At 35.6% G+C, this 18,254-nt stretch overlaps 1 protein-coding gene across 1 annotated transcript; it reads left to right on the plus strand.

The window, feature by feature from the left end:
• The first annotated feature begins 2,412 nt into the window (after nucleotides 1-2,412).
• Nucleotides 2,413-12,464, plus strand: LOC131649480 (uncharacterized). The gene is made up of 4 exons (XM_058919241.1): nucleotides 2,413-3,359; nucleotides 3,452-3,790; nucleotides 3,955-4,201; nucleotides 11,775-12,464. Exons 1-4 carry the CDS (start codon nucleotides 2,413-2,415, stop codon nucleotides 12,462-12,464), a joined length of 2,223 nt encoding a protein of 740 aa, XP_058775224.1.
• Nucleotides 12,465-18,254: the final 5,790 nt, after the last annotated feature.

Consider the following 18,254-nt stretch of genomic DNA (forward strand, 5'->3'; position numbering starts at 1 on the left):
TACGCGCTACTGTCAAAAAGTGAGAGGTATGCTTGTATATGGGTATATTATTTCACAACGGGGTTACAACTAATAACCGTAGCGATATCCCTTTTATTATTTATTTAAAAATAAATAAAACAAAAAGACGCGTCTTAACGTTAAAGGAATAAAATATTTGAGGGCGCTGAGGTTCGAATCCATGAAAGTTTCATTTTATACCACGGTTGAATGACCCACCGTTGTTATACGTTAACATTTTTTAATTAAAAAATAAAAAAAATTTGTTAGTGCCTTAGTTTAGATATGTCACGACAATGTATTGATGAACCATGGTGACTTTGGTGTTGTCCTATGTGCATTTTGTAGTAGTGTAACTACTTCAATAGTAAATTCTCATTAAAATTACATCTATGTTGATTACTATCTTCCTTTAAATTTGATCCCATAATTTGAGCCTCTTCACATCTTTTGCATAACCAATAAAGAAACATTTCTTTGGCGTTATATCAATTTTAGATCGGTCTTCAATGAATATATGCACATAAGTTGGACACAACATTGTTTTCCAAATATACAATACTTTCTCAAATCAATCTTGCGACTACTGAAACCCTTCAATATATTTCTCTTATGAAGTTTTTATTGGGTTAAATACTATATTCATCCAAGTCTCACATCGGTTAGAAGAAAGAAAATAGAATTTGATTATTAATATAAATAGAGATAGTTAGTTTGAGTTATTTATACAACAAGAAAATGTAGTATTTTGGTGTATTGAGATTTGGGTAGTTGTGTGCCTAAAGAAAGTTTAATATTTTTTCGCTTAAAAATAGTTTGTTGAGAGAGTTTCCTATTTTTCCGTTCAAAAATAGTTTGTTGAGAGGGTTTTCTATTTTTCTGTTCAAAAATAGGTTGTTGAGAGGGTTTGCAATTTTTGCGTTCAACAATTCTAGTTGAGAGAGGGTTTGTAATTTTTCCATCCAAAAATTATAATTGAGAGAGGGTTTCCAATTTTTTATCCAAAAGTTATAATTGAGATAGGATTTACAATTTTTCTGTTCAAAAATTATAATTTGGAAGGTTTGCAATTTTTTCCTTAAAAATTGCAATTGTATTGAAGGGTTTGTCATTTTGTCCATGTAAAAACTACAAGTTGAATTATGATTTTGTGAGTTTTATTTTTGAATTTCTTGCTTCTTTTTCTCTTTTGTGTGTATGCTTCCGTCAATGTAGAAATTTATTTTTTTGCTATTTTTTTAACAACTGGTATCATAGCTAAGGTTATGATCATGGGAGGAAGGAAGAGTCACAAAAATGTGAACAAGAAAAAAAAAAGTAACAAAAATTGTGATCAAGGAAGAAAGAAGACAAAAAGATTGAAGAGCGATAATTTTACAAATGTGGGTATTCATTATAATCATAATGATCACTTTGAAAATGAAGTTGAAAATAAAGTGAAGATATATGAGATTTTGAATGAATGGAGAATTTATTGGGTTAAATATTATATTCATCCAAGTCTCACATCGACTAATAGAAAGAAAATATAATTTAAGTATTTACTTAATATAATTAAAAAATATAGTAATAGAATACAAAATTTCTAATAAATTTTAGAATTAAAATTTAAAAAAAGCTCATAAAAATAATTTAATTCCAATTTATTCCTGTTATTTTCTATTTATTTTATTTTATGACTATTCAATAACATTCAACTTATTTAAATTTATATAAATATTATTTCAATGTCTTTCATACTTTATTACTTACAAAAATATTATGAAGAAAAAATATATATAACAATAGAGATAAAAAAACATATATATTTATAATTGTTTATTATAAGTTAATAATTTATGTTTAGATAGTACATAATAAGAAGAAGAAATAAAAAAATATTTTATACAATACAATTTTTCTAAAAAATTTTAAAATTAAAATTTTAAAAACTCATTAAAAAATTAAATTAAATTTTATTCTTATTATTTATATTTTTTACTTTATGTCTATTCAAAAAGGTCCAATTTATTGAAATTTATAAAAACGTTTAAATGTTATATTATATTTCATAGTTTATTAATTAAATATTAGATAAAAAACTTACATATTTTTATAATTAATAATATTTTTATATAAGATTTTATAAAAATTATTTGGACCTTAATAGGATTGATGTTAGATATATTAGCAGTACTAGCCAATTGCTACCCTGTGGAGTCTACACTATCAATGGACAATTTAAATTCTAGATGACTTCCATTTATGCTCTTAATACTTTGGACAAAAGAAGAATTATTTGGAAAGCTTAGAGAAGATTAAGCTACAGGGCCCCTGGTGTATTTTGGGAGACTTTAACAATGTTGTTAAGGCCCAAGATAGAATAGGGGAAATATAGCTCATGAGCATGAGTATGTAGACCTTCTGAATATGATGGGAGAAAGAAACTTGTTTGAAATGGATAGTACAGGGGATTACTATACATGGTCAAACAAACATGTGGAAGGAACCATATACTCCAGAATAGACAGAGTCTTGGATAATGTAGAATGGTTTCAAAATAATATCAATACTTCCTTGCAAGTTCTTCCCCCAAGTGTCTCAGACCATGGATTATTGTTTTTGCAGAACCAGGAACCTCAGTATCCTAAAAAGCCAAGGTTTAAATATCTAAACTGTGTCACAGATGTGGAAGGGTATGAGCAAAAGGTTATTAACAATTGGAATGAACCTATAGTGGGCAGACCTATGTATGTTCTTTGGCAGAAGTTAAGAAGATTGCATCCTATCCTCAAGAAGCTAAATAAACCCCTTGTTCTTGCTGATCAGAACATCAAAAAAGCTGGAGATAATATGGATAAAACTCAGAAGGATCTTGTGAATGACAGATTAAATATCAGCAAGATTAATGAGGTGAAGAGATTAACTGAAGAGCTGGTTAAATGGCAGGAGATTGATGAGAAAGTCATGAACCAAAGGGCCAAGATAGAGTGGTTAAAAAAGTGGGATGGAAACAATTCTTTCTTTTATGCTACTATTAAAGGTAAGTATCATTCCAAAAATATTAAATCTCTCCATAAAGACAATGGTGATATTATTACATCTATACATGGCATAGAGGATGAAATATTACATTTTTATGGAGGATTGATGGGCAAAAAAGCTGATATATTGACTTACATAGATGTGGGGGCTATGAGAAATGGCAGTCAATTATCTAGGGTGCAAAGAGAGGGGCTGATTAGACTTGTGACTGAAACAGAAAAACATAATGCACTTAAGGGGATAAATGACTTAAAGGCACCTGGTCTTGATGGCTATGGAGCACATTTTTTCAAGCATAGCTGGAGTATCATCAAGACTGATTTAATAGTGCCCTTGTGTCACTCATCCCCAAAAATGATAATGCCAAGAGTATAAGAGATTATAGACCTATCTATGTTTGTAATACATTCTATAAGATTATCTCTAGAATATTAACTGCTAGACTTGGACAGGTTATTGGTAGCATAGTTCAATATAATCAAGCAGCCTTCATTCCAGGACAACAAATCCACAATCATATTCTTTTGGCTTTTGAACCGTTGAAGGGTTACACTAGGAAAGGAGGCACACCTTGTTGCATGATCATGATAGATTTGCAGAAGGCGTGTGATATGGTGGACTGGACAGCTTTAGAATGCATTACGCAAGAAGTTGGCTTACCACATCAGTTCATTAAGTGGATCATGCTCACTGTTAGCACGGTCTCTTATCGATTTAACATCAATGGGGAGCTGTCTAAAACCTTAAAAGCCAAGAGAGGCATAAGGCAAGGGGATCTCATTTCCCCCTTCTTTTTATCCTCATTATGGAGTATTTGCAAAGGAGCCTCCATAAAATGCAGCTTAATCCTGATTATAATCATCATGCTAAATGTGAGAGATTGCAAATCACAAATCTCACTTTTGTATATGGCATACTTCTTTATTCTAGAGGAGATCTCAGATCTGTAAAGCTTTTATTGCAGGCTTTCAATAGTTTTATTATGTCTACTAGTATGAAGATTAATCCCAGCAAATGTAGAATTTACTTTGGCAGTGTGGATGCAGGTACTAAAGAAGCTATCTTGCAGCATACAAAGTTTAGTGAAGGTACCCTTCCTTTCAAATATTTTGGTACTCCCCTTACTTGCAAGAAGTTGTCCATTAGTCACTATTTGGTGCTTGTGGAGAAGATACAGGTAGATTGAACCACTGGAGCACAAGGCTTTTGAGCTATGCTAGAAGGTTACAATTGCTCAAAAGCATATCCTTTGCCATGACAAATGACTGGATGAGCTGTTTTCCCCTGCCCAAAGCTGTTATACACATGGTGGATGCATTATGTAGAACTTTTTTCTAGATTGGCAAGAGCAATTGCAGTAGAAAAAGTCCCATTGCTTAGAAACAAGTTGTGAATACAAGATTACACTCAAAGAGGTTTTTGATTTATGGCAAACTCAAATGAGCATTCAAACAACAAGGAGGAATCAGAAAAGCAAAGCATTTGATCACTCATGAAAGCACAAGGTGATCCACTATGCATATAAGTCGACTCAACACAAGCTGGACATGAAAAATGCAGAAAATCAGCAGTTAGGTCGACCTACTATCAACCTAGGTCGACCTAAAATGAAGGAAAATCCATATACCTCTGCTAGGTCGACTCACTGACCATTTAGGTCGACTCAAAATGAAGAAATCTTCACATCAGTCTGCTAGGTCGACCTACATGGCAACTAGGTCGACCTGATCTGTGAAAAAGTCCCCAGAATGCATCAGAAAAGGATTCTGGTCGACCTACTCCTTCAACAGGTCGACCTAACTGGGAGAAAAATTCTGCAAGCTCTGTTAGGTCGACCTAAGCACTACAAGTGGTCGACCTAACTGATCAAGAAAGTTCAAAAATCAGTTTTTCTTGGTTCTAACTGTTATGCAATCATATATATTGTGCAAGGGTAATTATTCAATTAACACCAACGACTGAAAGATACACAAACGCTTCTCATCTTCGTTCTTCATCATCTCCAACACAATTACACATAATCATTCTTGCGTTGCGGGTTAGTGATGAGTTCGATAACGTCCATGGAACGGAATTGAAGATTCCTAGTGGGTGAAGGTCTGTGGGGTTTGTTGGTGAATAAAATCTGCGGGTTTTGTCCTCCACGACGGGTGGTTCTTGGGGGTTTTTATCAAGAGGCGTTCATTGAGGATTCGGCTGAGTGTAACGATTGAGGAACGGGGAGTTCAAGGAATCAAGACACTGCAGAAGGGAATCAAAGTGAAGCTCTTGGATAACCTTGATCTGGCTCAAGATTAAGGGGGAAGAAGATTCAAAGGATCGACATAATTGGTTTATCGTTTATCGCTTTGTTATCTTCTTTGTATATACTACTTTCAACATTAATGAAAGATTACCCAATTTCAATTTGGAATTGGGGGCAGACGTAGTCGTAGCGAGGACGATCGACGAACTGCCTAAACAAATATCGTGTTCTTGTCGCTTTTACTTTCTCTTTTACTTTCTGTTCATAATTGGTTATAAGCACCAAGTGTTTGTGTTTTTGCTTGATCCAATCTTACTGCATTGCAAATCAAAGCTGTCAATCTAGAAGTTAGTTGGATTTCAGTTGTTAAACGTATTGGTTAGCTATCATATTACTTCACCATCAATTCCACTTATTCTTTGGTTTTGAAACACGTACGATCTTTGCAATAGCGGTCCAGAATAGACGCTAGTCGATTCAGAACCGCTTTCGCTCGAGTCAGTAGAAAAATCCTTAAAAAACTTAGAGAGATCTATTCACCCCCCCTCTAGATCCTTAGGCCAGCGTCTAACAAGTGGCATCAAGAGCTCTGGTTTATTCCGTGCTACGTGAAACACTTATTGGAAAGATGGCTTCTGGACCTAAAGGGGCTCATAATAGAGCTCCAGTTTTCAACGGAGAAAACTACGGCTATTGGAAGGATTGTATGTGTGTCCATATCAATGCAATTGATAGGAACATCTGGACAGCTATTGTCAATGGTCCATTTCAGATCACTATGACAAATGCAGCTGGTGCAGTTGTTCCAAAACCAGAAGATACTTGGAATGCTGAAGATGAAAAGAAATATGCATACGATTGGAAAGCGAGAAACATTCTAATCTCAGCTCTAGGAGTTGATGAATACTATCGCGTTTCCCATTGTAGATCAGCTAAAGCTATGTGGGACACATTGCAAGTTGCCCACGAGGGAACGGATGATGTCAAACTAGCTAGGATCAATACGTTAACTCAAGAGTTCGAACTTTTCCACATGGAAGATGGTGAAACCATCGAAAGCATGCAGAAAAGATTCGTTCACCTGAAAAATCGATTAAATTCTCTTGATAGACCGGTTTCCAATGCAGTTGCTACTAACAAAATCTTAAGGTGTTTGAACAGGGAATGGCAGCCCAAAGTTACAGCAATTAAGGAAGCAAATGATCTCAACACTTTAGACATTACCACTCTCTTTGGTAAACTAGAGGAACATGAACAGCATCTTAAATGCCTTGACATGCATGAGAAGAGGACAAAGAAAGAAAAGAACATGGAGAAAGAGGTAGAGAAGAAGTCAATAGCTCTAAAAGCTTCGAGCTCCAAGACCTCAAAACGAGAGCCAAAGGATAGTGACACAAGTGATGACGAAGACTCCGATGATGAGGAAATGGGACTGTTTGTGCGAAGATACAACAAATATCTAAAGAAAAATGGAGCAAAACATTCCGACAAAGGATTGATCAACTATAGAAAGCAATCAAACATGTTCAAACAAGATGACGACAACAAAGGAAAGATCAAAGGTCTTTGCTTCAATTGTGGGAAAGCCGGTCACTACAAACCGGATTGTCCATACCTTAAGAAAGAAAAGGAGAAGAACCAAAGCAAAGGTCATAACAAATCTAAAAGAGCTTACATAGCATGGGAAAGTGATTCATCTAGTGAAAGCTCGTCAAGCGATGAAGAAGAATCAGCAAACCTATGTCTCATGGCTCATCAAAACAAGAAAAAGAAAGCTGTAAGTCATCTTAAACCTGAACTTGTAGATAAGGTATCTCATTCTCAACTAAAACTTGCTTTTGAAGAATTACATAGAGATGCAATTAAAGCTTTCAAACTTTTGGCCTCAAATAAGAAAATTTTTTCATACCTTGAATCAAAAGTTGAGAAAACCGAAAAGGATATGGAAGCTTTAAAACAATCTATGCTAGACATTCAAAAGGACAAAGTTGAATTAGATCCTACATCATGGTTTGGTTGTGAGACATGTCACATTTGGCAAAAAGAAGTAAGAGATCTAAAAGCCAAGTTAGACAAGGCTCTACAACCAAAAGTGACTTTTGCGGTTGATCCAAACAAGTTCAAAAGATCGTATACTCCTTTATATAGTAAATACACTTTTGTACCAAAAGTATCAACTAGCAAAACTCCATATTCTCATCATATTACCTGTCATTATTGTTGCAAAAAGGGACATACCATTGAAAAATGCAAATTTAGGAGAATTTTAGTTCCTAAAGGAGTATTTCAATGGTTGCCTAAGTGCAACAAATTGTGTACTCACCATCCAGGACCCAATGAAGATTGGGGACCTTCCACTCTAAATTAATTTTGCAGGAAAAGTGTCTTGACATCATTGATAGTTGACGATTCCATTGATAAAGGATGTTCAAGACACATAAAAGAAGGCATATCTCTCTTGATATGTCATCTATGAAGACTGAAAACCAAAAGATCGACACTTAACAAGAGGGTGGCACACAATGAAGACAGAACACCTACATATTAAGAAAGCGGTAACATGCACATTGTTCACTTCCAAAAATTTCATTGATTCTATAATATGCTATCAATTAACATGCTTATAGTGACTTCATGTGTTCTTATCTACTCTTCTCAAATACTTATGTATATGTGTTCATCATTTCATTCATAACATACAATGGTTGTGCATTCAAGCAAATGACAAAACAAAAATACATCATATAGAAACATTTCCAAGGCATTTTCATCATTGAAAGCAACTTAGGTCGACCTACCCTGTATTTGAGTCGACCTACATAAGAAGGTTCTTTAGAAAAACCAAAAAGGGCCAGTTGCGTCGACCTACTCACAAATTAGGTCGACCTAATTTGGTTATTTGTATTGTTACTTCTGTTAGGTCGACCCAGCTTCACTTTAGGTCGACCTACTGCGTAAACTTTTCCATATTTGGGCCTGTTAGGTCGACCCGACCCAATGTCATGCATTCAAAGCATTCCATTCTTGCATTCCCTCTCATTCTCATCCCTTTTGGTACGGCTAACCCTATTTCCTCAAACTCTAAACTGTCAAAAATCTTCCATATCTCACTCAAAGCATCTCCAATCATGCCTCCAAAATCAAGAAAAGGAAAGGAAATTGCTTCCAGTTCATCATCTCAACCGGTAAGTGCTCTTGTTCACCCTGATTGTAGAGAAAACTTTGAGAAGTGGCAGATGAAAAGGAAAGTTGTTAAGCAATACACTTTTGATCCAAATCTTGTCGAAAACATGAATATCCCTGATGTCGCTGCGTTAATTGAACATCAAAATATTCATCCCTTATTGCAATGTGATACCCCGTACTGTGAGGATACCGTTAGGGCTTTCTATGCAGGATTTACAAAAGGAGACGGTTGTAACTTCCGTTTCAAAATGGGATCTAGATCGCATGTTGTTGACAAACGGGTCTGGATTAGTATTTTTGGTCTGACAATCGTTGGTGATGAACTCCGTATGGTAGACGGGGATGTACCGGGAAACTATGATCATGAGGCCTACATGAAGTCAATCCTCAAAGATCCTTCCGTATTTGATAGACCAAATGAAACAATAACAGCTGGTCATTTGAAGCGAGATCCTAGACTCTTGAACTGGGTAATCTCAAGAATCATTAGACCAAGGGCTGGAGGATATTCGAGAATTGAAAGAAATGAAGTGGTGCTCATGTATCTGCTGCAAAACAGAACGCGTTTACACTGGCCTCACTTCCTTGCTGCTAAGTTTCATGAAGTCAAACAGAAAACTACAGCCCTATGTTATGGTTCAATCATTCAAACAATTGTCAATCACTTTGGTATGCGACTTGATCACTTACACTACACTCGCGTACATCAATCCCAGGAATTCTCACAAACCACCTTGACTCTTATGGGATATCATTGGAATCCTGTGAGGAAGACTTATTATCTCATTCAAAAAGGAACAGGGAAGGTTATCTACAACTATGACGATCCTGCGGAGTTTGGAAACAATGTAGGAAATGAGGAAGAGGGAAACGATCAAGAAATAGCAAATGAGGAGGATCATACCATGGAAGACGCAGCTCATGACACAGATGCAAATTGGAGATATGTTCCGCCACAACAAGAGGATATCCCTTGGGGATACACTGCTCCACCTCCTCCTGATCAATCCAACATAATATCTATGCTTGAAGCTATGCAACTTCAACAACAGCAGAACTTTGAAACTCAACAGCTTCAATTTCAAACCATGCAGCAGCTTCAACAAGATAGATATGAGGAACAACAACGGCAATACCAATCTCTGTACGGCTTGGTTCAGGAACAAAGGAACGATTTTGAGACGTTTGCATCCAACTCCATATTGAGGCAGAATCAGTTTGAGGAAACGGCATTGCATCGTCATGCTAACATCAGCCAAAGCTTCAACACTCTTAACATGTCGGTGCTGGATTTGTTGGAACAGGTTGAAGAAGATCGACCTCACACATTTCAAAGAGGAAGAGGAAGAAGGGGCAGGCGTTAGGACATATCGTTCATCATATCATCATTTCATTGCATTTCATGCCATTAAGTTTCTGTTGTTTTGTTCTGTTGTTAAAAACATTAATATGATGTAGCACTCTATGTTCTCTTTTATAATTCTCTTGAACTACTATGTATGTTGTTGGCTTGCTTTAAAACATGATTAGCCCTTATGATTTCACCTTTTATGTGTTATCTATCTCTATGACTACCGGTATTCTTTATTTTTCTTGTTTCTCTTCTACTCTGCTCTCCTTGTTTCTCTTTTTGATGTTGTCAAAGGGGGAGATAGATACAATAGATGCTGAGTGTACGGGGGAGCATTGGTGAGAGATTGCCCTGTTGAGAGATAGATGCTGGATGTACGGGGGAGCTCTACCAAAGCTTTTGAGTATTGGTTTGCCATCATCAAAAAGGGGGAGTTTGTGAATACAAGATTACACTCAAAGAGGTTTTTGATTTATGGCAAACTCAAATGAGCATTCAAACAACAAGGAGGAATCAGAAAAGCAAAGCATTTGATCACTCATGAAAGCACAAGGTGATCCACTATGCATATAAGTCGACTCAACACAAGCTGGACATGAAAAATGCAGAAAATCAGCAGTTAGGTCGACCTACTATCAACCTAGGTCGACCTAAAATGAAGGAAAATCCATATACCTCTGCTAGGTCGACTCACTGACCATTTAGGTCGACTCAAAATGAAGAAATCTTCACATCAGTCTGCTAGGTCGACCTACATGGCAACTAGGTCGACCTGATCTGTGAAAAAGTCCCCAGAATGCATCAGAAAAGGATTCTGGTCGACCTACTCCTTCAACAGGTCGACCTAACTGGGAGAAAAATTCTGCAAGCTCTGTTAGGTCGACCTAAGCACTACAAGTGGTCGACCTAACTGATCAAGAAAGTTCAAAAATCAGTTTTTCTTGGTTCTAACTGTTATGCAATCATATATATTGTGCAAGGGTAATTATTCAATTAACACCAACGACTGAAAGATACACAAACGCTTCTCATCTTCGTTCTTCATCATCTCCAACACAATTACACATAATCATTCTTGCGTTGCGGGTTAGTGATGAGTTCGATAACGTCCATGGAACGGAATTGAAGATTCCTAGTGGGTGAAGGTCTGTGGGGTTTGTTGGTGAATAAAATCTGCGGGTTTTGTCCTCCACGACGGGTGGTTCTTGGGGGTTTTTATCAAGAGGCGTTCATTGAGGATTCGGCTGAGTGTAACGATTGAGGAACGGGGAGTTCAAGGAATCAAGACACTGCAGAAGGGAATCAAAGTGAAGCTCTTGGATAACCTTGATCTGGCTCAAGATTAAGGGGGAAGAAGATTCAAAGGATCGACATAATTGGTTTATCGTTTATCGCTTTGTTATCTTCTTTGTATATACTACTTTCAACATTAATGAAAGATTACCCAATTTCAATTTGGAATTGGGGGCAGACGTAGTCGTAGCGAGGACGATCGACGAACTGCCTAAACAAATATCGTGTTCTTGTCGCTTTTACTTTCTCTTTTACTTTCTGTTCATAATTGGTTATAAGCACCAAGTGTTTGTGTTTTTGCTTGATCCAATCTTACTGCATTGCAAATCAAAGCTGTCAATCTAGAAGTTAGTTGGATTTCAGTTGTTAAACGTATTGGTTAGCTATCATATTACTTCACCATCAATTCCACTTATTCTTTGGTTTTGAAACACGTACGATCTTTGCAATAGCGGTCCAGAATAGACGCTAGTCGATTCAGAACCGCTTTCGCTCGAGTCAGTAGAAAAATCCTTAAAAAACTTAGAGAGATCTATTCACCCCCCCTCTAGATCCTTAGGCCAGCGTCTAACACAAGTTTGCAGCCCAAAGAAACATGTAGGATTAGACTTAATTGATTTGGCTATGTGGAACAAAATAGCCTTTTTGAAGTTACTTTGGAATTTGTCTTGTAAGGCTGATAGCCTTTGGGTGAAATGGGTTCACACTTATTACTTCAAAGGAAGAAATCTGATGGAGGCAAAAATCAACAATGGCAGCACTTGGATTTTTAAGAAGATCATGCAGCAGAGAGAATCTATCAGCACTATACAAAATAGCTGGGACCAAATGTGCAACAATGGGAAATTTCAAATGAAGATTGTATACAAAAAAATGAGAGTGATGGAACCTAAAGTACCTTGGTATAGATTGATATATAAAAATGCTGGTAGACCTCATGCAGTGCTCACACTTTGGATGGTTTGTCATAGGAAACTTGCCACAAAGGATAGATTAAGGAAGTTTGATATGTTGGCTGACAGCACATGTGCGTTTTGCAGCAAGGAGGAGAATATTGACCATTTGTTATTTGATTGTGACACTATGAAAGAGATTTGGAATCATGTACTACATTGGATTCATAGACATCACCAACCTAAACCATGGAAGGAGGAGTTGGAATGGCTGATTCAACAAATTAAAGGCAAGGGTTGGAATGTGGAGTTACTCAAATTAGCTGCAGCAGAAGCTGTTTATGGTGCTTGGAGGTTTCGCAATGACACGTGCTTTGGAAATCACTGTGATAGAATTAAAATTAGAAATTATATCATTGATAACATTGTTTATAGGGGATGGTGTAATAGGAAACTTAGACCTCATAGCTAGAATGATGTTGGATTAGAAGTTGGTTTTTTGGCTGGATCCAAGCGATCGTCGTATATTTCATTGTTTTTTTTATTAATCAAAGTCCTGATTTTTTCAAAAAAAATAATATTCAATGCTGCCAACATGTTCATCTTCTTCTTTTTTTTTGAATTAATATAGACTTTGATTAATAAAAAACGATAAAAAGGTACAAAAGCGATCCCATGGATCCAGCCCCTAAGTTCAAAACCCAGACAAAGAAGGAAAGGAAAACTCTATCACAAAGCTAATACAACGTAAGTTTGGCTATGTGCTTCCTATGTTTCATATTTATCCACCCAATATACACTATTGTATCTATTATTCTTTGAGCTAAATGTGTTTTTAACATTCTTCCTGTAACTAATCTCATTTCTTTGCTTCCATAACTCATAAATGGTTTCAGTGACATCTAGTTTAATCAAACTAGCCTTACTAATCTTACCTTTTTCATGTTGCAGTAGCCAAATGAGTTCTTGGTCCCAACTACCAGGTTAGTGCTGCACTTGGATCCAATCTAACACATAGTCCAATCATTCCTCATATTAGGGCGTTCAAAAAATAAGTGAATAATGGACCTCATTGGAAAAAAATAGTCGTTCCTATTATTAATCATATCATATTTGAAAAGCCTATATATTTAGTCGCCATTCTACCGTGGAAGGTAAGCCAAATAATGAAGCAAGCCCGAGGTCTTCCCATATTACCGTGCATCAGAATTTTTCAACTAACTCTTTGAGTATAGTCTTGTAACGCCCTGTAAATTTTGTTCATGTTGAATTTATTCTGAGTTTGCATATCCTTCCATTCTTCCATATTTTGGATCTTATCCCGCTGATTCAGGATGGCTTTCATGATCTAACTATTAGAAGGCTTGTTCTCAATGTTCATAATATGACCATTTTTCAAGTAATACGCGTGAACCCATCTAACCCTTAGAGAATCCCACTTTCCAGTCAAGTTCCAAATAAGTTTGATCAAATTGGTCTGATTCCAAACTTCCAAGTAAATATGATTCATACCACCATAGCTCTTAGGTCTACTCGCTATTTTCCACGCGATGGGTGACTTCCTACTCTCCTCAAAGCCATGTGTCCATAAGAAGATTCTACAAGTAGATTTGATCTTCTGAATCACACTTTTAGGGAGGGGAAAACCTGTAACTAGTAATTAGTTATTGCAAAAGTCACACTTTTTATAAGCTGAATTCTACCGGCATAAGGCATGTATTGTTGAATCGAAAGCTTCTTACCAGTCATGGGCACACCTAAGTTTTTAAAAGGCATCTGACCTTCTTTAAAATCAGTAGCTTTAGCAATATTGTCTTTTGTCTCTTTATCCCTCCCTGCACAATAAATTTTAACTTTCTCTCGGTTAACTTTGAGTCCAGTAGATTTTAAGAATTTGTTGAAAATATCCATCATCATCTCCACTGAGCCTTTGTCCCCTCGAGCAAACCAAAGGAGGTTATCTGCAAAGTGTTCATCTTCCTTTTATTATCACTTATTTATTTCAATTTATTCTATTTTTTTACTTTATGTTATTTCATTAACACTCGTGACCTCTCACATGCTCATTATTAGGTGTAAAACGGAAATTTATATATGCAAAATAAAATTGTTATGAATTAAATTTAATATTTACAAAAATAAACTATTTAAATATTTGTTATAAATTCTAACTAATATATAAATATAAAAGCATTTATAATTACTACTCAACAAAAATTTAAAATAAAAAAATATGCTACTTTAAATAGGTTTTTCAAAAACTGTATGTATTTTCTAAATGAGTTACATAATTTTTGTTTATAATACAACTTTTTGCATTAATTTTTTAAATAAAATTTCTATACTTTAATTATAATAATTTAGATATCTATTTATTTATTCTTATACTAAACGTATTTTTGTATATTTAATTAAAAATATAACTCTCAAATAGGGATGAGAATATACTAGGCCGAGCTACGCTTTACCGAGTCTGAGTATGAGTTGCTAAAAATTATAAAGCCTAAGTCTAACCTGTAGCCTATCATAGGCTTTTTTTATGTCTGAGTCCGGCCTTTTAGAAGGCCTGTTTGACCTATTAGCCTACATAAAAGTCTATTTACTCTGAATATTTATAAATAACCAATTTAACTAATGTTTAAATAACCTAAAAATTTAAAATATCAATGAGACTAAATGCTTATTTGTATTTACTTATTCAAATTTACCTATTAACATAATTTTTACAATAATATTCGTTTAAATGAACTCATGAAAACAACTAAAGCCATTGTTCATAAGCTCTTTTCAACTTATCTTCAAAAATTCTTCAAGATAACTAAGCTTTATTTTTGTATTTTATTTCAAAGTACAAATAAAATATAATAATAATGATAAATTTATTTAAATATACCGGCCTGATAGGCTTAAAAGGCTTTTTATATGGTATGTGACATATCCTTTTTAACTAAATAGGCTTATAAAAAATATAGGTCTTTTCTATTTTAAAAAAAGTCTGGTCTTACCTGAGCCTGTGTAGGCTAGGCCGTAGATCTCTGTTATTCGGCCTATCATATTTCCACCCATGCTCTAAAATAACTCTTTTGTTATTTTTTATTATTGTTTCTATAACCAAAATAAATTAAAAAGATGTCTTTAAATTAGAAATGTGGATAGATATTAAGTTGTTGTTACTTTATTTTCCAAACTTTGAGGTAGAATTTGTTAAGCGTCAAGTGAATATGGTTGCTCATTGTTTAACAAAGACGGTCAATTCTTGGCCTCGACGTAGTTATGTTAATTATATACCCCATTATATTGAATTTATTTTAATAAATGAATGAAGTTAAGTTTGCTTTGGTAAAAAAAACAATAAACATATATTAGTTAGAATGATGACAAAATTAAAGTTCTACATTGTCGCACGCTCGCGAAAATGAACAGAGTCGCCACCAATATATTTATCCCAAAGAGGGAAAGGAATATCAGAAAACCTGGAGTAAAGAAAGGATAAGAAAAGGTCTTGCGACCAAAGATCGGGTAAGAAGTCGGTTACGCGAGGGGAAGGTATTAGCATCCCTCACGTCTGTGGTACTCCACAGGATCCACTTATGTTTGTTCTATTCTAAGGGTGTATAAATCTAAAGCTTAATTACTAAGGGAATGCATGCAAATGAAAGAAAAAGAAACACGGGGAAAATAAGGTTTATAAATAGTTGTGCTCGCTTAGGCCCCGCGACCCAATGCCTACGTATCCTTTTCAGGAATCAGAGCGCCGTAGTTCGGCTCTTTAGTTTTTGTTTGTTTTTGTGTTTTTTAGTTGAACAGTTACATTCGCACTCCGCTGCTCGACCTCTGGAGTCTTAAGCTGGGAATGGAGCGGAAATAACGTGTTCGATTAGGAGAAAGAATGCCCTGAAGGCAAGAGAAAGAATGCCTCGGAGGCAAGAGAGAGAAGAGAGAAGATTGGTTTGTGTCTTTTAAATGTAATTCCATGATGAACAAAACCCAATACAAGGCTTCGCATCACTTCCTTACTTTGTTTAGGTCTAAGCCTTTATTAAGTGTTTTAGATGTTTTTGGTTGGGTATTTTTTAAGGGAGTTTACTTTGCGATTCGAATCACATAAAAATGTATAATGATTGAGAAGCAGATTAGGGAATGAATCCCACTCACTTCTATCCCATTATGTAATGTTCCAGAAACAGATTAGGGAATGAATCCCACTCATTCCTATCCCATTAGTTAATGTTCGAGAAACAGATTAGGGAATGAATCCCACTCATTTCTCTCCCATTAAGTAGTGACAGAGAAACAGATTAGGGAATGAATCCCACTCATTTCTATGCCACTAAGTGATTGAGAAACAGATTAGGGAATGAATCCCACTCATTTCTCTATCACTTTCTTAATGTGATTCGCATCTTCCTTTATTAAATGTTTTAAAGTTGAAAAGGAAAAGAAACAAAACTAGCCTAAGATGAATAACTAGCCTAATGTTATGAAGGGAACTTCTAAGTCCTAATGTTGTCATGGTTTCTACCTAAAGTTAGGAATTAAAGAGACATGAAAATAAAGTCACAATTAGAAGTCATAAGTAAGATACATGAGCAAAATTGAGAATGATATAACGGTACCCAATTATACACAAGCATGAAGTAACAAGTCAAAATATAGTACAAAATGAAGTAGAATACTATTATTTTTTTATATTGACTTTATGGGAGAAATTGAATTACAAATCAAGCAAAAGAATTAAAATAAAAGCCTAAACTAATATTTTTTATGTACATTTTTATATGTCAACACTTGTGTTAAATGTCTAAAAATAAAAGGAAGAGAATTAGTATTTTTGTTACCTAAAAGAAACATGAAAAATCTAAGTAAGGAACTAAATTCTACTATTTTTTTATGTGAATCCAGGGGGTGTATGTTGATTTTATGATGGTGAGGAGCAATTATGGCGCAGGCCTATTTAGATTAAGGCCCAGGGATTGATTTTGATCCAAGTTTTATTAAATATTCAGAACTAATTATTGGTTTAATTAAAAATAAAAAAAAATAAACAAAAGGGGAAATTAGGGTTGTCTTGAGCGACGATTGGGATTCTCACTTACTCAGACTCTCTCGTCTCACACTTCGCCGGAAATCGCTCCGCCGCGCCGGAGGCGGCGGAGTTTGCCCAAACCTCATAATGTACACCTCACCTTGCTCGTCTCTCCACTCTCCTTTCAATTCTCAGCCTTAAATTCATAGACCTAAATTTAATCTCTCTGAATCCATACGAAAACCCTAGGTCTAAGAAGGAGTGCAATTAAGCTTTCACGATTAACAATCAAGGAGCGAGATCGTGGGGGAAGTGCTCAGGCAACTTAATACTACACCATAGCATCAAGAAACAGCAAGAGATGGATGGAGGAGTCGATTCGAAGACTTACCTGGGTGACGAAGATGGCAGAAATCGTTGAGGAAGATCGGAAGGGGAGAATCCGTGCTCTTTGTGTATGCGAAATAAACGCAGTACCGCGGTGAAGTTCTTCAGGTGAGTTCTGAGTTTTCTCTTTTCCCTGTTTGCGATCCTCTCACACTTCTTCTTCTTCTTCAGTTCTGATTTGGTTTTTTTGTACGAATCTTGAATGAGCCTTGGAGTGTTGTGATGATGATGGGAGATTGATGCTTCTGCAGATGATTGAAGATATGGTTGATTGAAGATGTTGCGAGCTTGAAGAATGGTTGAATGTGAAGTGTGGATGAAGAAGGTGGAGGTCGAAGGAGGCTATGCTTCACCTCTTTCAGAGCTTGATCAATGCTCTAAAGAGGATGGTTCAAGAAGCTTTTTTGTGGATTTGGTTATGGAGGAGGTTCAGAGAGAGTGAAAGTGGTGAAGATTGAAATGAGAAGTGGTGAAGAAAGTGAAGAATGGTGTGGAGAGGTTCTGAGATGGTGATTGTTGATGAATGTGAAGGGAGAATGGAGGAGGGAATCGAAGAAATGGTGGAGAGGTTCTGTTACGAATTGAAGGGTGTAGATTGAAGTTGGTTAGGGTAGTTTGAGTCAGTTTGGGAAGTTAGTTACAATAGGTTGTTAGAACAGTTAGGTGGTTATATTTCTGTTTTTTCTGTTATAATTCTGTTTGGAAATTAGTTAGAGACAGTTATGAGTTTTTCTGTTACTGATGGTTATGAGATAAGTTAATGTATGCTGCCGCATAGGACTCATAGTGAACTAGTGTATGTGTTGAATGAATATGAAAGCCGAAAGTGCAACCGTGAGAAATTAGCTT

The sequence above is a fragment of the Vicia villosa genome, linkage group LG2 (assembly GCF_029867415.1).
Source record: "Vicia villosa cultivar HV-30 ecotype Madison, WI linkage group LG2, Vvil1.0, whole genome shotgun sequence".
NCBI lineage: Eukaryota > Viridiplantae > Streptophyta > Magnoliopsida > Fabales > Fabaceae > Vicia > Vicia villosa.

Coding starts and splice junctions, on each gene's coding strand:
- LOC131649480 (XM_058919241.1), top strand. CDS start 2,413: ATGGGAGAAAGAAACTTGTTTGAAATGGATAGTACAGGGGATTACTAT. Junction 3,360..3,451: donor ACTGATTTAATAGTGCCCTT/GTGTCACTCATC, acceptor GATTATCTCTAG/AATATTAACTGCTAGACTTG. Junction 3,791..3,954: donor AAAGCCAAGAGAGGCATAAG/GCAAGGGGATCT, acceptor TCTTTATTCTAG/AGGAGATCTCAGATCTGTAA.